The 22914-nt window shown below is 38.9% G+C and overlaps 1 protein-coding gene and 1 pseudogene across 1 annotated transcript; one reads left to right on the top strand and one right to left on the bottom strand.

The window, feature by feature from the left end:
- The first annotated feature begins 3499 nt into the window (after positions 1-3499).
- Positions 3500-5661, top strand: LOC129013083 (disintegrin and metalloproteinase domain-containing protein 21-like; annotated as a pseudogene).
- A 9308-nt stretch (positions 5662-14969) lies between these two features.
- Positions 14970-22102, bottom strand: LOC129013081 (disintegrin and metalloproteinase domain-containing protein 20-like). The gene is made up of 2 exons (XM_054449480.2): positions 21787-22102; positions 14970-17519 (listed from the first exon to the last, which is right to left on the bottom strand). The coding sequence occupies exon 2, from the start codon at positions 17306-17308 to the stop codon at positions 15116-15118; it is 2193 nt and encodes a 730-aa protein (XP_054305455.2). The 5' UTR covers positions 17309-17519; positions 21787-22102; the 3' UTR covers positions 14970-15115.
- Between the last annotated feature and the right edge of the window lie 812 nt (positions 22103-22914).

Below are 22914 nucleotides of genomic sequence, written 5' to 3'. Positions count from 1 at the left end.
CTCTACTGTGATTGAAAGACAATGAGAATGGATTTTCAGCTACTGGCACAATACATAAATCAGGAAACTCAGAACATTGAGGAAACTCAGAACACGATACATAAACGAGGAATGCAATGCCCAGGAGAATAAAGAAAAGAGCAATATGGCATAGGAAGTTTTGACATATCTGTTGAATTTTATATCTCTATTCCTTAGGCTAGGGATCCAGGACAAGCCATTTCAGTTCTGATTTGTATATTCTCTTTTTAAAACTTTCACAAACACATTGGTTTGTGATTTTTTTTTTTTCAGAGTAGCATTGGTAGCTTTGATGTAGAAGTGGAAAAAATATGTGAAGGATTAATGCAGTTCCTGCCCATCCCCCACCCACACCCCCCACAATTTGTGTTATAATTAGGACTTTAGAGAGTTAAAGATTTTGGCATACAGTGCTTGAAGGGATGAAACTAGTAGCAGAGCTCGAATGGATTGGAAGACAAGAACACTGAGTGAAATGGGAGACAATGAAAGACAAAAGTGGGTTCTCTTCGGGTTTGAGAAATAGGTATAGCAGGAGTAAGGGAGAGGTGGGAGAACTAAAATTGTTGGTAAATTGCTTAGGATATATGAAATTTTTTGTGTGTTGACAAGGTATAGATTTTGACTATCAGTGGGTAGGCTGAATTACACTGAAGACGAATTGAAGAGGTTTAAAAAAAAACTTTAAAAAACCCCGTCTTGTTTTCAGATGGGTTTTCTATATACTTGCTAATATTACTTTAAGATAAGGGTAGAATTTTTGGTGGAGAATAATTTTATTAGTCAGGGGCCAAAGTCTTTGAATTTTGTCCAAGTGTGATAAGGGTGGTTGAAGAGACATCTAAAAAATAGTGTAGTCAGATATTGCAGGATAAATGATTTGGTGTTGATGTTGTGGGCTGTGGAGAACAGGAACTCTGGACCTTGTGGTGCATGTGACTTCTGAGGATGGGGTTTCTCAAGAGGAAGCCTTTAGGCAAGCAGTAAATTCTATTAAAGCTCAGGTTTAATAAGGTAAGTAGACATAGGGAGCTTTCTGGGAAGAGGTTCAGGATGGAGTTGGTTCTCTTTCTCTCTCTGTCTCTTCCCTTTTGTGTTTAAAGGAAGACTCCGGAAAGCACAAGAGAAGGTATAAGAAGAGAATATAAGGAAACTTGACTCAGGGCAAAGAAAGCATTGATTAGAAATAGATTCAAAATCCAGGAGATGATTGGTGTTGGGTCAGGCATGTTCATTTTTATATCTTCTATGTAAGTCTTAGATTAACTTGATTTAAATGCTTTTCCTTTTTGTTCTCATAAAAAACGGCACCTACCTTCATCAATATGTTGATCACAGTCAGAGGTGAAATTAAGTTGCTGGGCCTGATGCATGTACAAGATGAGGGCCCTACTTTAAGAAAAATAATACCAAGTTACAATTGCAGGAAATAAGTATGAAAATGAGGATTTATTTAGCATAAGAAAGAAGCTGCAACAAATTATAAATATTAAAAGGTTGAAAACACCATAAACATCAAAAAATTTAATCCCTTCATATTTATATTAATCAACTTCCTGACTCACTTCTATGATACCTTTTCCCTACAGTTTTTAAATTGCTTCTTATTTAATTGTCTCCCTTAAGAGAATTATTTTGTTATAATTTCTACGGCAAGAACTGAAAGGCATTTGCCTTTCCCTGGTATGTTTAATAAAAATTTATTTTGTATTATTAATGGTTTAGAAAAGAAAATTCAGCCTCATAGCTTGTTATTGGTAGTGAGATAAATAATTAAATTTACTATTGTCAAATTTTAGAAAGCCTTTATTAAGTCTTTTATGTATGAGTTATAATATTTCAGAGTTTTTCAGTTATAATATTTCTGATTTTTCTTGTATAGTGACTAATTTTGATCACTCATAATTTGAGGAGTTTCTTAAAGTCCATTGAGGAGCCCCTTTCAGGGTCTTTATGGAGGTCTGTACAATGAGGATCCCTGAAGCATAAACTTTGTTATCTTCAGATTAATCTGGTTTTGATCATATTACAATTACCTGTTTGTTTGTTTCTACACATGCTCAGTGCTTATTAGCCTCACTTTTGACAGTCATTTGAGACTATGATGAAATATATGGACACTCTCCTCAGCAAAAAAAAAGGCACAAAATATATAAAATATTGAATACAATATTATAGGCCTGCTAAAGCTTATTCTTAGTCCTGCCACAAGTTTCTGCACTAAATTGATAATTTATTTAATGCTCTGTATTTTGATTTTCTTTCTCTAATATCTGCACAATGTCCTGCACTATGTATGCTCCAAACACATAAAGACTTGTTTAATAAATAGAAAAAGAAATGGATGAGTGTTGCCAGCCAGATTGTATGACAGGTGCAGAAATTCCCCACTTTCAAAAACTGTTGGTAAATATATTTGAGCAAACATTGGGACTCTTCCCTGGCAATCCTAAAATACCAGAATCTCCAGTGGTTTTGCCCTAATAAGACAAGAGTTCCTTTTCCGAAGACCTTTAAACTGCACAGATTCTCATTTTCTCTTCTGAAAGCTTTTCCTTTTGTCTTTGGGACTCTCCTGTCAGCAACTGGGGAGAAAAACATTATGTTCTCCATACCCTTAAAGGATGTCAGTGTTTCATGAATTTTTTTCTTTTCTGAAAATTATAATACAATATGAATACATTTTAGTAGCATTAATTTATAATGCAAAACACTTCACCACCCTTCCTCCCATTTTCATTTTTCATTGTAAACAGAACTATACAAGACATTATAGAGGATACTAAAATGAATGAAAATCATAAACCACGCCGTCAAGAATCTTGCAGTCTAATGAACTTATGAGTAAAGATGAACACAATGTGGAATAGTAAATAACTTTGAGATAAAGAAACTAAAGTAAATCATAAGACTGATGCAATTTGACACAGAATTGTGATTATTTTTGATGTCTCCAGTTTTGACAGTCAAAGGAGACACTATCAATAGATATTGCAAGGGCAACAGGCATAAACTAATACTATCCTGGACAAATTGAGATATAGATCCACCCTACTCTTAAGTTTCTTTACTTTTGCTTTTACTTTTTATTATGGACATTTTCATACTGCCTGTAAAGTTTGAGATAACTATTTAAGTACCCATCTTCCAACTTCAACTATTATCACCATGTGGCCAACGTTGTCTCCTCTATACCCCCTAACTCCCCACCCTCATTTACTAAAAGCAAATCCAATGCATTTTCTTGATTCATCAACCAGTTTTTCACCACTCCATTCTTTTTCTCTCCTGATTTCCTTACTTATCACCTTTCCAACCCATCTTTTTATTTTTACTTCCAACATTGCTCTGCCAGGACACAGATCCATAGGGTCAGCCCTGCATCCTGAGCAGCTTAGAGGGAGGAGCCAGTCCAGCAGTGCCTCACACCTTGTCCTCTTCTGCTCTGGACAGATGGCTCCATAATGACAGCTTCATAATGGCAGTGGATGGGACCCTAGTGTACATCAGGGTCACTCTTCTGCTGCTCTGGCTTGGGGTGTTTTTGTCCATTTCTGGCTACTGTCAGGCTGGGCCCTTCCAGCATTTTACTTCCCCAGAAATGGTGATCCCCTTGAAGGTGATCAGCAGGGGCAGAAGGGCAAAGGCTCCTGGATGGCTCTCCTATAGTCTGCGGTTTGGGGGCCAGAAACACGTTGTTCATATTAGGGTTAAGAAGCTCTTAGTTTCTAGACACCGCCCAGTGTTCACCTACACAGATGAGCGTGCACTCCTGGAGGATTAGCTCTTCATCCCAGATGACTGTTACTATCATGGTTACGTGGAGGGGGCCCCTGAGTCTCTGGTTGTGTTCAGTGCTTGTTGTGGGGGCTTTTGAGGAGTATTAAAAATAAATGGCCTCACTCATGAAATTGAACCCATCAGGCACTCTGCCACATTTGAACACCTGGTTTACAAAGTAAACAGTAATGAGACACAATTCCCAGCTATGAGATGTAGCTTAACAGAGAAAGAAGTAGCACGCCAACAGTTGGAATTTGAAGAGGCTGAGAACTCAGCTCTGGAACCAAAATTTGCTGGTGACTGGTGGACTCATGCATGGTTTCTGGAGCTGGTTATTGTGGTGAACCATGATTTCTTCATTTACTCTCAAAGCAATATCTCAAAGGTGCAAGAGGATGTATTTCTTGTTGTCAACATAGTGGATTCCATGTATCAGCAGTTAGGTACTTATATAATTTTGATTGGAATTGAAATTTGGAATCAAGGAAATGTTTTCCCAATGACAAGCACGGAACAGTTCCTAAATGATTTCTCTCAATGGAAACAAATCAGTCGTTCCCAGCTGCAACATGATGCTGCACATACGTTCATAAAAAATTCACTTATAAGTATACTTGGCTTAGCCTATGTTGCAGGAATATGTCGTCCACCTATTGATTGTGGAGTTGATAATTTTCAAGGAGATACCTGGTCTCTTTTTGCCAACACTGTGGCCCATGAGTTAGGTCATACGTTGGGTATGCAGCATGATGAAGAATTCTGTTTTTGTGGAGAAAGAGGTTGCATCATGAATACTTTTAGAGTGCCAGCAGAGAAGTTCACCAATTGCAGTTACGCTGATTTTATGAAGACCACCTTAAACCAGGGATCATGTCTGCATAATCCTCCAAGATTGGGGGAAATCTTTATGCTAAAGCGCTGTGGGAATGGTGTGGTTGAAAGAGAAGAGCAGTGTGACTGTGGATCTGTACAGCAGTGTGAACAAGACGCCTGTTGTCCGTTGAACTGCACTCTAAAGCCTGGGGCTGCCTGTGCTTTTGGGCTTTGTTGCAAAGACTGCAAGTTCATGCCATCAGGGGAACTCTGTAGACAAGAGGTCAATGAATGTGACCTTCCAGAATGGTGCAATGGAGCATCCCTTCAGTGTCCAGAAGATAGATATGTGCAGGATGGGATCCCCTGTAGTGACAGTGCCTACTGCTATCAAAAGAGATGTAATAACCATGACCAGCATTGCAGGGAGATTTTTAGTAAAGATGCAAAAAGTGCATTTGAGAATTGCTATAAAGAAATCAACTCTCAGGGAAACCGTTTCGGTCACTGTGGTATAAATGGCACAACATACCTAAAATGTCATATCTCTGGTGTCTTTTGTGGGAGAGTTCAATGTGAGAATGTGAGAGACATTCCTCTTCTCCAAGATCATTTTACTTTGCAGCACACTCATATCAATGGTGTCACCTGCTGGGGTATTGACTATCATTTAAGGATGAACATATCTGACATTGGTGAAGTGAAAGATGGTACTGTCTGTGGCCCAGGAAAGATCTGTATCCACAAGAAGTGTCAGTCTGTCTGTCTTGTCACACATCTGCCTTCCTGAGACCTGCAATATAAAGGAGATCTGCAATAACAAACATCACTGCAACTGTGGCTATGGGTGGTCCCCACCCTACTGCCTGCACAGAGGCTGTGGGGGCAGTATTGACAGTGGCCCAGCATCTGCAAAGAGAATTTTTTGCCATTGATTGTGATTCCTTCTTGTCTGTTTTGATTTTCCTGTTTACTGTTGGGCTTCTTATGTATCTATGACAATGTTCTGGTCCCAAAGAAACTAAGGCTTATTCATCAGGTTAAGAAAATGTCTCTAATTTAATATTCCATGCATTATTACACTTCAGTCTCTTCGCAGCAGAAATGTTAGTACATCCCTGAAACTGAGCACATTTTTGACCGTTTGTAGAAAGCTGCAAAGGTCTTCCCTTACGTCAGTACCACAAACATTGTCATTAAGTGCAGGTTATTCTTAACATGTTTCTATCTATTGTTCATTGTTTTAAGCAGCAACTGAAGCTACATCCTTCCCTCCCTTTAGTCCTTGTTGTTTCTCGTGCTTAGATATGACTTATGGGAAAGGCATGAGATGTTTCTGCATCAGAGTGTCCAGGGGTGAAGCTTACCTCTCTACTGACATTTATCAATGTGGGAAAATTACTTACGTATTCTGACGTCTTGCTTCAAAATCTAAAAAGGGATAGAGGTCATAATAATATTTGTCCCACCCAAGTCTTTGGGTTTATTTGGTTACCAAAAGAGAGAAATACTGAATTTTTTAAAGTATAAAAAATTGTTGTTTGTCTGATAAAAGCTCTTGACTTGCTCCCTGTGTGTTTCCTAGCTCTTTGTTTTAATTTGGCAGTTTGGATATCCTTTTGGAGCATTTGCTTTGCATACCAAAATATAATCTCCATGAGGGTGGGGTAGTTTTATCTGTTTTGCTCACCATTGTGTCATCAATAGCTTGAACAGTGCACAGTGCTTACCACACAGTAAATACTTAAATGAAGCAATGAATTTGAATGGAGTATTAAATACATGAATTAATTATGAAAAGCAAAAATAATATTTTGATACCTTGATGATGTCATTCTGATCCTCTCTTTTAACTTCTGGAGCTCTTGCTCAAAATTAAACTTTGAATATTTAAAATGTGTTTATTTAAAATGCTGCTGTTTGAACCTGGCGCACTTTGCTGGTCTTTTGTCCTCCAGTGTATCTTCCCTTCAGTCTATTCTCAGTGTTTTTGGAAAGCCTGTCTCTTGAAAACAGAGTGAATCAGATACCATTTGTATTGATCAGTTAACTTCTGAATGACACTCTGTAAATAGAGTCAAAAAACTTTTTGGATATCATTTTTTATTACACTTGCCAACTTTGTGTCTTCTACCTGTTTTATGTTTACAATATATTTGGCTGTGTCATTCTCTGCATATTTGTACATGAAATCCCCATTCCCAAAATGCTGTTTACCACCCTGCCCCTACTCCCTTGCCCTGGAAAACTCCTGTTTTCTCTCAATAGAGGTTAAATGTTATATCTTCGTAGAAGCATTCCTTATGAAATGGTAAGTGTTCCACTTGTGTGCCCCGTCACTTTGTGGTCACCCCTTTATGATTTGATGTCCTCTAGGAATTAGAGATGGAGAGGGTCCAACAATGTGCTAGCAAAAAGAAGCAAAGGACAGCTACTGGAGCCATACAAGGGGGGAGGAGTGAATCAAGAATACAATCTGGTCAAATCAGAGAAAGCTCCACATGTTGTAAGTGTACACATCCATATGGAGACAAAAGATAGCTCCTCCAGTTTATTGGTTCTTTTTTGAAAAGCTTTATGGTAAAAAGCCATTGAAGTTGATTAAAGTAAAATTTGTCAGCCTAATGTTCTTTTATATTTGCTGAGTTTTGTATTTCTGCTTGAGATTACTTTTCTGGGATTATGTTGGTTTCAACTCTTATGCTTAATTGTGGAATTTATTTTGCTATAAGGAATGAGATAGGTATCTAATTGTATACTTTTCCAAATGGGTAGCCTGTTGTCCTGATACACTTCATAGAATAAATCCTTTATCACTGCTTTGCTGGTAAATTGGTATCCTGTATTGTATTTTAAAGTTAATTTGTTAGAGTCACCTTATTTTACTTGTAAATTTTTACAAGAAGCAGTGCATTTTGCAATATTCTTATTTTAAGAAAAGCTGCATAGTTATTTTATATTCATTGAGTTAATTAGAGCTATATCAGTCAATTATATCAGGATTGGTGGGTAGAATTAACCCTTTTATAACAAGCATAGAGTCTTACCTCCTATATTAATTTGGATTGCCCAAAAAGCAGACTCAGAGACAGGATTTAGGTGGAGTTAGTTTTCTGGGGAAGCACAAAACAGGGTAGACTAATGAACAAGTTTTCTCTGTGTATTACTGGAGTCATCCCTGTGGGCTTTCTGAGAAGTCATGTGAAACACACCTTTGATTAATACTCCATGGTTCAGGAGAAAGCTGTAAGGAAAGGAATATCTGAGATATAAGCACGTGAAGTAGTAAACTCTCAGAGCATGAAGATTGTCTACTGTGGCTGCAAGTGAACTCAAGTGGGACAAGAAGATGTAGGGTGGGCTTTCAGCATCTACTGCACCCAGGTTCCTTAGACAAAATATGCTGAAGCAAGGAATAAATCTAAATGGTTTATTTTGAAAATACAATCCTAGGGAAATGAGAGTAAAAGTAAAGATATTTAGGGCTGGAAAGTATGGTACAGCAGATTCTAGTGGTACCTGCCTGTATCCTCTTAGGCTGAACCTTGAGGTTGTCTGTAGTACTGATGACAACTGTGTACACTAATGGCATTCTACTTTACAGGGGTGAGCTCAGCCCATTCATGGAGCAGGCTGGAAGCAAGAAGGAGTTAACGCATGTGAAAACAACTCTCAACTGATGAGAAATGTTGTGTGAATGAGCATGACAGCTTCCCCAGTCCTCATGGAACTTCTCTGTGGTGTTGGGGCCCAAGTGAGGCTGTACATTGTTAGTATAACAGGAACTGGGTCTCTCTACTTTCCCCCCAAAGAAAACTTCAAAAAACTCTATTCTTTTCTTCACAAAGTCTTCTTTGTTCTTTGAGCACCTATTGAAAAAGCTGACTGGAGACTGTCTCAGTCTATTCAATTCTCCCTGTGCTCCTCCACTATGGACTTTCTTTCAAACTGTGTCTTATTGTTATTAACCCTTACTGTTTTCTTAACAGTTTAGGCACAGAACTGACATCGCTTTGCATGAGTTTTCCAAACCCTGGCCACGTGAACTAAGCCATCTGATTGCTGGGTATATCAGCATCTAGATTATGCAAAATTATCTGAACTTATTTTTGTTCCTGCTGATGCAAGTGCCTGGTGGGTCAAGTCTGGAGCACAGACGCATGAAAAGGTATGGCTTCCATGAAAAGAGAACAACGTCACACTACTTCTCTTTCTGGTGAGTTGGACACCTGTATAGAAGGTTGAGGACTGTCATTTGTTTAGGTAAAGACATTAGAAAGGGATTTTTCCCTTGTACTGAAAGCAGAGATGGTGCAGGACCTTTCATAGGTAACTTCCCAAGGCAGTAGTACAATCAAACCCTGTGACTTGATGCCACAGATGACACATATAAGCCTCTCACAAAGGTCACAAATGGTCCTGACACTGACTCTTATGGTACAAACACTTGCCACATCACCACATGTTATGGATGGCCCAGAAGTCAGCCCTGTGCATCTTGGATTTACTCACTTGCTCCTCTCATTAGACTGATAGGCACCAAAGATTACATGGTGATAGCATGGTGAGTATTTAAAAAATGTGGAATAACTTGGCCAGGTGACAAAATCAAGCCCTATAGCTGCCAAAACCAAACTAAAGTGATATTCTGCAATCTATTCTACTCCTTCGGATTGACAGGGGCACATACAGATACACAGATGCCAATATGACGGAAGACAAAGCACAACAAACCCCAATCTGTAGGGTCACGAGTTTCACTCTGACGTTATTTGTGAACCACACTGGTCTTTTTATCTTGTGTGGTGACAAGGTCTATGAAGGGTTCCCACCTACATGGTCAGAATGATGGGGACTCAGATACCTAACGCCTTTGCCACAAGGTACTCCTCCTTCAATGCCAGCCAAATTATAAACTTGGGCTCCTTCATTTATAGAGTAGTGCCACACACGCGTACTAAATGAGATTTTATAGAAAATCCACTTATATGTCACAATTCTAAGTTGCTTTCCATGCTGAGGTCCATTTTCCCAGGCTTTGGAACTTAGGGAAAGGGCAATTCTCAATGTTTCCATAGTAATAGAACAGGAGTCAGTATTACTATGCAAGCACTGAGAAGACTCCAATCAGAAGTTAACAGTTTAGCCTCTGTTGTACTTCAGAATCACCACGTCCTGGATACAATGACAGCCCAAGAAGGAGGAGCTTGAGCAATCATTGGTGAAGAACGCTGCTTATGTGTAAATCACTAGGGACAAATAGAATCTAATCTGAACTTTTTGAAAGACAAAATAAACACTCTTCATCTTATAAATGAGGCTAAACCGTTCAACTGGACTGACCCATTGCCAGGGATAGGAGATTGGTTGAATGCAGTATGGGTAAATGTGTTTAGAGTTGTTCTTTTCTGCTTATTAATTCTCCTTCTAATCTGTGTTCTTCTATCCCTTTTCAGACCCCTTGCCACTCAGCTACTAACACAACTCTTCTCTCCACAAACACTAACTCAGCTTTTAATTTGAAACTGTTAGGGAAGTTTCAGACAGGGAAATTAAAGGAGTTAAAAGTTTGCTTCTCTAAAATATGCCAAATTAGTATATTGATTACTTCAATGCTCAAAGCACTTGGGAAGCTGTATTTCCAGAAGTGACTATTTGACCTGCCTTTTCCCACATATAACAAGCCATAAAAATTCCATGGAGAAAGATGCCTTCCCTGTACCAGGACAAGAAAATAATCCTATCCCCAAAGATTGGAAATTGTTGCTTCAATAGGCCTGTACAAATAAAGTAACTCTTATCTCTCCCTAGCTTTATAATTCCTCCTGCCTACCAATATGTCTCCTAGTGACTTCCCTGGAATTCACTGTCCCTAGCTTAGATCCTTTTGTCATTTCTTCACAAATGTATTGTTCTTTTTCTAAAGATAAAAAAGCTTTCTGCTTTAGCCATTATTTTGGGTCTTCACACTCTTGAGAGCTATCTATATATATGAGTTCTTCAAGGGGCACACAAACAAGTGGCCATGGTGGCAGAGATACAGGTACATTGGGCTCAATAGCATGGACTCCCACTTGCCAAGAGAATTAATCAAGACACTTCTGCCATGAATGTCCAACTTGTCAGTGACACAGATCAAGGCTGAGTTTCTGGGAAGGTACTATTCTTCGAGGAAACCAAAGAGCAGATTAGTGAGACATTGACTACTTTGTGCACCTTTTATCCTGGGAGGGCCAGAGATTAGTTCACACAAGAAAATATACATATTCTAGTTATGATATTGTCTGCAGAACTTGAGCCAGCATCACTACTGGGGGTATATGGATTGTGGGATCTTTAAGCATGGAATCTCATGTAACTTGGCATATGAATAGAGGATTCATTCACTCTTTAGTGTATGAGGTGCAAGAATGGTATGTAGCAATGAATTATATTGTTTGTATCATATATCAAATATTTAGTAGCATCTATTCTTCTAGACTGCTTAGAATGGCCTGCAGAAGGCAGAGCCAGAGTGCCAGCTCAGAAACAATATTCTGAAAGAATAGAATTGAGTGCCAGCCTTCACAATGCATTGTGGATATTTAGTCAGAGATTCCTACAAGGTGTTGTATATGCAACAGAAAGAATATATGGGGCCCAGAACCAAGAAAGGGAAGCTGAGTGGCCTCACTTATCATCACACTTGATGATCCACTGATCTGCTTCCCTCTCTGCAACTATCTGTTGTCTAGGTAGGTCTTGGTCCACAAAGAGAATGCATCTTTGCCACGGGACCCAGCATAAGTTCCATAGACCTGCAAGCTGCCCTCAGGGCATCTGGGACATCTTCTGTTCAAGGACAAGCAGGTAAAAAGAAGAGTCATTTTGGCAGGAGTAATTGACCCTGGATAGCAGGGGGAGGTAAGGCTGCTGAGCCCCAGTAGAGGCATGGAGGATTATATGGAGAAACTAGGGGATTCACTTGGGAGCCACTGGGAACCACCCAACGCAATGGTAACTGTGAATGGATATGTGCAGCAGTGTTGACCTCCTGGGATGAAGGTGCAAAAGATTTAAAACAAACATTATAGCAAGTGCTCTTGGTCCTCCCTGACTCCCACTTTTGTCCTTTTTCTTTTTCCTTCTTCTCTTTATTTTTTTAAAGTTAAAATAAAATTAATGTTATGAAGATGGGGTCTTGCTATGTTGCCCAAGCTGGTCTCAAAGTCCTGGGCTCAAGCATTCCTCCCACCTTGGCCTCCCAAAGTACCAGGATTACAGGCATGAGCAACCGTGCCCAGCGCCCTCTCCACAACCCTTTAAAAAACAACAACAACAACAGAAAACTATATACCTCTCACAGCCCATGGCTATCCAAAAACCCACAAGGTTTGTAAAGACAGTTCTCAGAATTATTGTTCTGTTGGTTATTAGACTCCAAAGAAGGGACAAGGAAATATGAATAGTCTCCATCTATGAGTTTTGGTTAAGGTGAACACTGATGCTAAAATTGAAAGGACAAGGACAGCTACTCAAAACATTCCCATCTTGTAAAAACCTTGACCCTGCTTCACTTGTGATATCACCTGGTCTTCAGGTACTCCCTCATGTAGTTCAATTGAATAAAGCCTTTAACCTCTATCTGAGTCACTTAAAAAAAAACTACATACATATTTAATAATTTTGTGCTGTTACTTGGACTAGTTTTGGACAAAACGCCAACACTGCCCAGTTTTGTGTCAAAGACAGCATTATCAAAGAACCCTAATTTCCTTGGGTGGAGAGGTAAGCCCTGCTCTTGGTCTCTGATTCTTTTTTTTTTCCCTCATTTAAATTTTTATTCTTGATTTCCAACTTTTATTTTAAGGTCAGTGGTACATGTGCAGGATAGGACATGCAGGTTCGTTACATAGGTGAACACTGTCACGGTGGTTTGCCGCACAGATCATCCCATCACCTGACTTTCTTTCCGAGCATGGTGGTTGCATGCTTTGACTTTTTTCTAGGTACCCTTTTGTCAGACTGAAGTCAGCATTTTCCTTCCGTCTTTCAGAGTTCTTTAGATGTGCAGAGAGTTTAGGCAACTTTCCTAAGGTGGGACAAGACTCTTCTATTATCTCAAATTTCTTCTACTACGGAAACTCCTATTCAACCCAAACACCTGGCCAGATCTGTGTAGACATATGGTCTGGTGCAATGTTGATCGATCTGTTAAATTCTTAAGTGGCGTGATTTCATCAGGTATAAATTTGAAATGCACTGCCTTTGGTTACTTGGGGCATGTCAAACTTGTGCATTTTTGTGTCACCTTAGAAGAAAAGGGTAGCAGAATAGCTGACACTCCATGAATAACTTACTTTAATTGGTATGAAGAAACCAAGAAAAGAAATATTTTGAACAGTCTCTGGTCTTGAGTCCTGTTTTCAACAACTTCCATGGTCTTCCTTTCCCAAAGGTCTCCTCCCTTCTGTCTACCTCAGTTTATGCCTCTGATTCTCATCTCCCTTCTATCCCGATCCCTATCTTCTTAAAGTCCCCCTTGCTTCTTTTCTTCCACATCTCCAGCTCCCTTTTATTATTTGACCTGGAACATCACCTCTTGTTGGATATGACAAGCCTTAAAAACAAGGGAAAAGTTTTTAAAACACACCCAGACACACACACACACACACACACACAGTGTGTCACTCTTTCACTCAGCTGGAGTGCAGTGGTAGGATCATGACTCACTGTAACCTCCAGCTCCTGGTCTCAAGTGATCCTCCTGCCTCAGCCTCCCAAGAAGCTGGATCTATAGAGATACACTGTCACACCTGGCTGATTTTTAAATTTTTTTTAGAGACAGGGTCTTGCTATCTTGCCCAGGTTGGTCTTGAACTCCTGGCCTCAAGTGATCTTCCTGCCTCAGCCTCCTGAGTAGCTAGGACCACAGGCACGTGACACCATGCCTAGCCAATTTCTTTATATTTTGTGTTGACAAGGTCTCACTATGTTGCCCAGGCTGGTCTCGAACTGATCCTCCCTCCTCAGACTCCTGAATTGCTAGGACTGCAGGTGTATGCCACCATGCCTGGGTATTTTTTTTTTTTTTTGATAGTTTATAGAGACAGAGTCTCACAATGTTGCCCAGGTTGGTCTCAAACTCCTGGCCTCGAGGAATCCTCCCACCTCAGGCCCCCAAATTGCTGGGATTATAGCCATGAGTCACTGTGCCCGACCTTAGTGCACTATTTCTGAAGTGATTCTTCCTGTTTCCCTTTAGGTAAGATTTTGTGTCTGTACATTTATCAGACTGTCAGTTCCATCCTATAATTTATAGATAGGCTGCGCTTAGGCAATTCCTGGAGATTTAAAATATGATGTCCCATACCTTTAATTTCCAGAGAAATTGAGAAGTGATTTATCAGTGACTAATGACCCTTTCTGTAATAGTTTAACGGTAAAGACAAAAAGCCAGAGAAATTACATATGGGATTCCCCAGACTTAACACAATGCAGAAATACTGAGAATAATGAAAATGATAGCAGACAGCAGGTACCAAGTGCCGAAAATGTTTCAGGCTTTTCTAAGTGCTTTCTTTTGATTGTCACAATGCTTTGGAAAAGTACATTTCAACTGGGAATGTAAAATGTGGACCCTGAAACTCTGAAATATTAAGACTTTGCCTATAATCACACAATCAGCAGTTGGTAGAACCACTGTTGAAATTCAAGGTGCCTATGACACAAAAGATTTTTAAAATCTTCCTACCGTATAACTGCCAAAGTAGCCTTTTATGTTTATTTGTTTAACACTAACAATAAAATGGACAAATAACAAACATCTCAAATGTAACCAATCAGAAAAAGACCTTAAGGCTGGGTGCGGTGGCTAACGCCTGTAATCCCAGCACTTTGGGAGGCCGAGGCAGGTGAATCACTTGAGGCCAGGAGTTTGAGACCAGTCTGGCCAACATGGTGAAACCCTCTCTCTCCTAAAAATACAAAAATTAGTCAGGCGTGGTGGTGTGTGCCTGTAATCCCAGCTACTCAGGAGATTGAAGCAGGAGAATTGCTTGAACTCAGGAGGCAGAGGTTGCAGTGAGCCAAGATTGCACCACTGCATTCCAGCCTGGCAGCCTGGGCGCCAGAGTGAGACCCTGTCTCAAAAAATAAGAAAAAGAAAAAGACCTTAAGAGTGTTAAAGCAAAGCAAATGTATATTAGTACAAACAGGATTTGCCACAGGGGTATCTAGAAAACATTAGACCTCAAATCTTAAATGAGTACAAGTCCTCTTGTTAGTGAATCTAGGAGTTTCTGCCATCATCTATAGAAGTACTGAGAATATGACCAGACATGAAGTGTTAAGTAAATTTAAACACACAAAGCTTTTTAAATTGCCAAGTGATTTTATTTCAAGATGACATCAGAATTGCTAAAAGATGATGTAATTGTCAGAGTGACTATTGATTATATCTCCCAGTAAGTGTCAATGTAATTTACTCCATTGTGTGGGCTCTTTCCCTTTCTCTTCCCTAAAATTGTATTACTTGTGAAAAGCCACCAAAGAGAAGCGAAACCACAAAAAGGATGTAACGAATACACATTAAAACTAGTGCTCGGTTTGTATTTACAAGTGTGCTGCCTGCAATACGATATTGCTTGTCAGGTGGAGGGCCACTATCTATACTACCCCCTTTTCCTCTCAGTTCACATGTTGGTGGTTGCCACCCATACAGACAGTGACAATGTTTTTTGTTGTTACATACTCCTTTGTAATTGCATGTTTTAAGATCACACTCAAAATGCAGGTCTTGATAAAAAGTACAATTGTGTTTAAGACAGTAGCTCCCTGGGCCACAGGTTGCACCATCCACTACCAGCCCCATTTCTGGCAAGTCTGTCCCCTGGTGTGCTTCATAGCCAAAGCATTTTTCTTCTTTTATGTCATATACTAATATATTACGAAATGTAGTGTGCTCACCTCCACCGGGAATGTGGCTGACACCGCTACAGTGCAACATTCCACAAAAAACATCATCTTCTTCACATGGAAAAGGTCTACTTCCTCCTCGCCGTAGAATAACCCCACAGTTTCCAAATCGGTTACCAATCCTATTCAATTTTTGATAGCACGCTGGGGAACCGTCTTTCACTTGGTAGCCAAAAAGGGCTTGACACTGCATATCACGGTCACTGCAGTTTCCTCTTATACAAACAGATACTGCTGAACATGGGGTCCCATCCTGGATGTAGACGTCATTTGGACACTCTTCCTTTTTCCCATCACAGTATTCCGGTAGATCACATATACCACCCAAGTCTCTGCAAACCACTCCAGGGGCAGCATATTTACACTTATGGCAGCAAAGTCCTGTATTGCAAACACTGCCAAGAGAAAGGGTACAAGAGGTCTCACAACATCTATCACTGGCGCAGTCTTTAAGGGAGCCACAGTCACATTCTTCCCTCTGATTTTTGATCTTGTCTCCACAACGAGGAGCTACGTATGGAAAATTAGTGTATGGAACATTTGGAGGACTCAGACAAGGATCCCATTGATTAAACTTGCGTTGAATTACTTCATAAGAACAATTGCTCATCATATCATTAAGATCAGGAACAGGAGCCATGAGACAGTTGGTTCGTCGAAAACAATAACAACCAACAGAATCATGTCTCAAGCCCATGTTATGACCTAGTGCATGTGCTGTAACACATGCCCCCCTAAATAGGTGATACCTCATTAAATACACAAACATTGCTCCCCAGTTGGGGTTGCATATTCCATCAAAGTTGGCATAACACTCACTGCCTTCAAGTCGAGCTGATGTAAAAACAACTGAGGTATCATGTGAAATTTTTTGATACACCGTGTAATATTTCCACAAACCAAACTGATCTACAGCAACGTGGCCTGGCCTGCCAATTAATTTTACTGCATCCTTTTGATTCCATATGCACAAAAGACGTACATAGACATTTAAATAAACTGGTTTGAAAATGGTATGTATGATGCTGTTAATAATCACTACATTCTCTATTATGTGTGACATATTAGGGTTGCGCATGAATAATCCATGAGTAACCGTGTAGTGAAGTTTCAAGTTTTTTCTATGATGCCTCCACAAATAAACATGGCCTGCTCTGGGAGTCTCAGCCAGTTTTACCTTTTCAGATTCTTGATCTATCTCTTCCCCTTCAGTCTTACATCTACTAACCTCTCCTGGTCTTTCTTCTGACACAAGCAGAGATACTACATGCTCAAATTTGGAAGAAGCCTCCAGGGGTTTGATTTCGTAAGTCAGGTCATCCACCTGCAGCATGCCACGCAGACCTCCACGGCAGGTGTCCAATGTGGCCACAGACCCTGGAACCCCTTCCAGGTAGCAGTCATAGTAACAGTCTCGTGGGACAAAAGGGTAGTTCTCCTGCATGGCCCCTTGGTCATTATCAGTAAAAACAGGTAAATGTCTGGGCATCATGTTCTTCTTGAGCTTCATGTAAATCACGTGTCTTCGGCCCCGGAAACGCATGCTGTAAGAGAGCTGGTCTGGCATCTCAATTCCACCCCTCTTGTAAGGCACTTTCTTGGGGATCACAATTTCTGAGGAAGTGAAGCGCCATCCTGGTGGGTCATGAAAACAATAGACCTGGGACAAGAGTGCCCAGAGGACAGGCAGCCAGAGATCACCTGTCAAGGGGTCCTGGACCCAGGCAGGTCCCATGAATAAGGAAGCCTTTGACCAAAGAAAAGGCAGTCAAATGGGAGGCAGGAAGAGGACTCCTCAGTCTTCAGCCTTCTCCTCAGGGCAGTTATGAGGAAAGCAGAGTGAGTCTGCAGGCTTGGCACCCCCTGATAGGTGAGAGGTAAGGGTTAGGCTATTACATAACAATGGTGTGCTCATCAGGGGAGGCTGTTTTCAGTGAGCTGGAGACCTAGGCCAGGGGGCAAAGGAAGAGAAAAAAATGGCAGGAATTGAGAATAGCAGTGTATAACTGAGCTGAAATGTCCCTTGTCCTCTAAGGGAAGTCATAAGTGGGGTTTGATGAGTAAGTGGGTTTCATGCAAGTTTACGACACTTAAGGACATTTTTCTCAAGCCTAAATGAGGGAAGGATTCAACATGTAATTAAAAGGGGGAAGCGTATACAATGATAAGGAAAGTAGAAACTTCTTAAAAGAATGTTGAGGATAGACTTAGAGGTTATAGAAATCAAATGGAGTTGAGGGTAATGGATGAACTGGAGAGTAAAATGTCATGAGAAAAATTAGGGTGTGTAACTACAATTTCTTATCAAGTTAAACATATACCTACGCTATGATCCAGCAATTTCAGTCCTAGGAACTTACCACATAGTCTTGTCTATGAATGTTCATAGCAGTATTATTCATAAATGTATTCTACAATCTGGAAACCAAGAACCAGTCCTTGATAGGTGAATGGATAAACAAACTGATATATTCATTCATTGAAATACTCCTCTGTTATAACATGAACAAACTTCTGAAACATGCAAGATCATGGTTGAATTTCAAAGAAATTATGAGACAAAGAAGCCAGAGCAAATGGATTAGTTTATGTTTTAATTTGTATGAAGTTCTAGGATACTTCATATTAATCTATGGAAATAGAAATGTAATTATTAGTTTCTAGATGTGTGAGCAGGGGAATGGGGCATAAAAGGACCTTTCTGGAAAAAGGTAAAGTATCAGTCAAATATCTTGATTGCAATGGTGATTTCAAATAAAAGCTCATCAAGCTGCACCCTTAAAATCTGTGTATTTTATCATAAGCTAAGTACACCTCAAGAGTTAATTTTCTATAAAGGATCTGACTTTAGCTTCTTTCTGACTCAATCCAGAATTAGCACATCATGAAATTATCTCAGAAACCATCTCCCTTTCCTTTTCAAAAACAGTTTTAACATAGAATTGCATGAAAACAGACTCAATTTGGTATAAGGAAGTTACCTACAGCAGCTTACCTCATTTATTTTTCTCCTCTTATGAGTCATACCTTTTAGTTGGGAGGATTTATACAAGGTAATATTTAGAAAAGAAGAATATATTAATATTTAAATGTGTGCAACATTGAAAGATTTGTTTTAAATTCAGTACTTTTAAAGTACAAGAATGAGTTGATCTCAGCCTGAAATAAACTGGCCACAATAAAAAAAAAATAATTTCTAGAAGAAAGTAATGTAATAAAAGTAGAAAGAGGAATAAAAGTAATTGTAATGGTAAGAATTATAAAATGTACTAATTTATATATTATATGTATATTAAGAATTATTGGAAAATAGGAACAGATAAAAAGAGTTGAGCCCTTTGGGGAGGAGTAATATCTAGTTATCCGTTTATTATTTGACATGACGGGAAATTTTGACTGAAATCTGTAAGAATGGGGGTGACATGAGGGAAGTGATGTTAGAAAGATAATTAGGCTGCTTTTTATATTCAGGTACTGTTTTCAGCAAACTGTCAAACCGTTTTTGTCCTCTGTTCTCACACTGCAACAACAATCAACACTAAAGAAGACGTCTGTGACCAAAAGTGTTTTTGTTTTTTTTTCACACACACCAAGCAGCAGATACCAGGTGTGTGTCCTTCAAATCAATTCTGACACCATCTACCTGGGTATAGCGTCAGATTCCCCAGGTTAGGCGTCCAGTCCCCAGCTTCAGCTACCAGTCACATGTGTAGGCCTCCAGAACTTCTGATCAACAAGCTTCAATTTGGGGTTCCCATGACTCCTTTTTGCAGTTTGGTTAATTTGTTGGAATGGAACTCAGGAAAACACTTACGCTTACCCAGTTATTATAAAGGGTATCATATAGGATACAGAAGAAGAGATGCATAGGGTGAGGTGTGGTGCAAGGGGCACAGATCTTCCATGCCCTCCTTGTGCACAATCATCAAGGAGCCCCCACATGCTCAGCTATCCAGAAGCTCTCTGAACCCTACCCTTTTGAGTTTGTATGGAGGCTTCATTACATAGGCATGATTGACAACCACACAGAAATGTGATTGGAAAAACTGCGTGGTTTAAACCCAGCAAGGCCTGTCTGTTCAGTCTTGGCCTCTGTGTTTATCATTCTTCCTTTAGGATATTGGGCAGGACACCCTCTGGAATGAGGGTCTTCTGCCCCATAATCAGATTAGTCCTGCCTTGGATAGGTGAAAAAGGACAGGAAAAGGTCAGAGAGAGAGAGAGGGATTCTGTTTCTTCAGGTCTGTTTCTGAGGCCTAAAGCACTCCAACATTAATTATAACAAAACTATAACAAGGTTGTGGGCGTTGTAAGCCAGGAACTATGGATGAAAACCTATGTGTGTATGTGTGTGTGTGTGTGTGTGTGTGTGTGTGTATATATATATAAAATCATAATATCACAGATACTGAAAAGATACAGCCAGGAAACCCCCTAGTCACAATGTTGTATAAATTAGCAGACTATTTCAATGATGTGAAGAGGACTGTTTGGGGGTACAGAGAAGTTCTAGAAATGAGTTACGTTTGAGTAATCGTTTGTGTGTGTGTGTGTGTATTGTGTTTAGTCTTTTAAAAATCTTCTTGAATTTAGTTCTATCTTTGTGTGTCTCATCTGGCTTTTCATGAATTAGTATGTATTATTTTTGAAATCATAGATGTTTTCAAAAGTTTTAAGCGAAAGTGACATCAGTAAAATATCAGGCTGGAAAATTGCAAGCTCTCCTTCCCCCACAGAAACATTGAAAAAGAAAAAAACCTAGAAATTCAGCTATCTGAATCAACTGTGTAAGAGCTTTGGAAAAAATTTCAAAGCTTTACAACAAACAAACAAACAGACATCAAGAAAATGCCATCTTCAAAATACTCCAATAATTAAAGAAACCTTTGCCAAAACATTAGTTAATGCAAGCTAAAGGAACAGCATCTTTACTGAGCATACACAACCAGACAGTCTTGACTAAATTTGTTTGGAAAAATATCTAAACAAATGCCTTATATCCTTCAACAATTAAACTTTTCAAAAGCATTACCAGAAGGAATGAGAATATGTTCTCAGTTACCACATTATAATAATCAAATACCCTATTGTCATGAACAACAAAAAGTACAAAGTATACAAAGAAGCAGTAAGACATGGCTTATTCAAAAGAACAAAATAATTGACAGAAATCATCCCCAGTAGAACCTAGACATCAGACTTACTAGACTAAGTCCATAAAACAACTGTTTGAAATATAGTCAAAGAGCTAAGGGAAAACATGGACAAAAATAAAAACAACCCAGAAGAATCAGAAAACTAATATATGAACAAAATGAGCATTTTTAACAAAGAAAATTACAGAAAGGGAATAAATGAAAATTCTGGATTGGAAAGGCACAGTAACTACAATGAAAAATGTAGTAGGGTTGCTCAACAGCAGATTTGTTCAAAGAGGAAAAAAGTCTTCTTTTCTTGAAAATACTTGAAGATAGGACAATTGAACTTATCTGATCTCAGTAGAAGAAACAAGAAGGAATGAAGAAAAGTACATAGAACATAAAGAAATAGTGAAACACCATCAAGCTAAACAACATATGCATTATGGGAGTCTTAGATGGAGAAGAAAATCCAGGCTGAGAATTTTCTAAGTCTTTATGCTCTGCTTCCCTTTTAGTGATAAACTCTGTCTTTAAATTCTTTCTTTCTTCTAGCATTTACTCTAAGCAGTTGATAGAAGCCATACAGATTATTTTATTAATATTTTGCTTAGATATTTCTATGGCCAGATGTCTATACATATATATTATGTATTACTTTTATTTTGTTGTTTTTTATATATGTCTGTTTATATATATATGTGTGTGTGTGTATGTGTGTATGTGTATAACAGAAATATTTAAGCAAAATATTAAGAAAATATTTTTGTCTATATATTCATGTGTACATATATACCGCATATATGTAGTCTATCTATCTATCATCTATCTATCATTTGATTGTTTGTTTTTTGTAGAGACGAAGTCTCACTATATTGCTCAGGCTGGTCTTGAACTCCTGGCTCAAGAAATTCTTCTGCCTCAGCCTCTTAAAGTGCTGGGATTATAAACATGAGCCACCAGGCCTGGCCAGGGCATTGCTTCATTGCTTTTTAATTATTTTTCCCACAACGTCCTCTGTCATGAGGATAATTCAGCCAAGTTTATTGCCACTTTATAACAAGGATGACCTTACCTTCAGTTTCTAATAAGATATTCCTCATTTCCATCTGAGACCTCATCAGAAAGGCCTTTATTGTCCATATTTCTGCCAATATTCTGTTCACAAGCTCTTAATCTTTAAGACATAGGCTAGAGATAGGCAGGAACAAACCAAACTCAAAATTGGCAGAAGGAAGGAAATGATAAAGCTCAGAGAAGAAATAAACAAAAAAAGACTAATAAAATAAAGATCAATGAAATGAAGAGCTGGTTTAAAAAACAAAATCCAAAAGCCTTTATCTAGACTAAGAAAAAAAGAGAGAGAAGGCTGAAATAAATAAAATACAGATGAAAAGGAGAAGTTACAACTGGTAGTACAGGAATACAAAGGGTCATAAGCGACTATTATGACAACAAATTTCATAACACAGAAGAAAGGGATCAATTCCTGGATAGATATCACCTACCAACATTAAATTATGAAGAAATAGAAAATTTGAACAGACCAGTGATGAGTGAGGAAATTGAATCAGTAATACATGAGCGAGGAAACTGAATCAGTAATAAAAAGTCTTTCACCAAAGAAAAGCTCAGGAACTAATGGCTTCAGTGCTGAATTCTACAAACATTTGAAGAGCTAATGCCTATTCTCCTCAAACTATTCCAGAAAACTGAAAAGGAATGAGTATTGCCAAACTAGTTTTACCAGGCCACTACTGCCCTGATTCCAAAACCAAACAACAACACAGCAACAACAACAAAAACAACAGGTCAACGAAAACTCCTTGATGATGTACAAGCAAAAATTCTTAGTAAGGTGTTAGCAATCCAAATCCAACAGCATATTAAAAAGACTATTCAATATGATCAAGTGGGATTAATGCCAGTGTTGCAAGATGATTTAGCATACACAAATCAACAAATGCACTACACCACATTACAAGAAAGAGTGACAGAAACCATGTGATATTTTAATAGATGTAGAAAATAATTTGACAAGATTCAACATCATTTCATGACAAAATTTCTCAACAAATTAGGTATAGAGTTATGCACCTAAACACAATAAAGACCATATATGACAAACTCCCAGCGAACATCATAGTGAACAGGGAAAAGCTCAGGAACCAAATAAGAAGGCCCACTTTCAATATTGTACTGG

The sequence above is a fragment of the Pongo pygmaeus genome, chromosome 15 (assembly GCF_028885625.2).
Source record: "Pongo pygmaeus isolate AG05252 chromosome 15, NHGRI_mPonPyg2-v2.0_pri, whole genome shotgun sequence".
Lineage (NCBI taxonomy): Eukaryota > Metazoa > Chordata > Mammalia > Primates > Hominidae > Pongo > Pongo pygmaeus.
This window is presented reverse-complemented; position numbering and strand designations above follow the sequence as displayed.

What these genes read in the sequence shown, in the direction of transcription:
- LOC129013081 (XM_054449480.2), bottom strand. Translation starts at nt 17,308, where the DNA reads ATGGGACCTGCCTGGGTCCAGGACCCCTTGACAGGTGATCTCTGGCTG.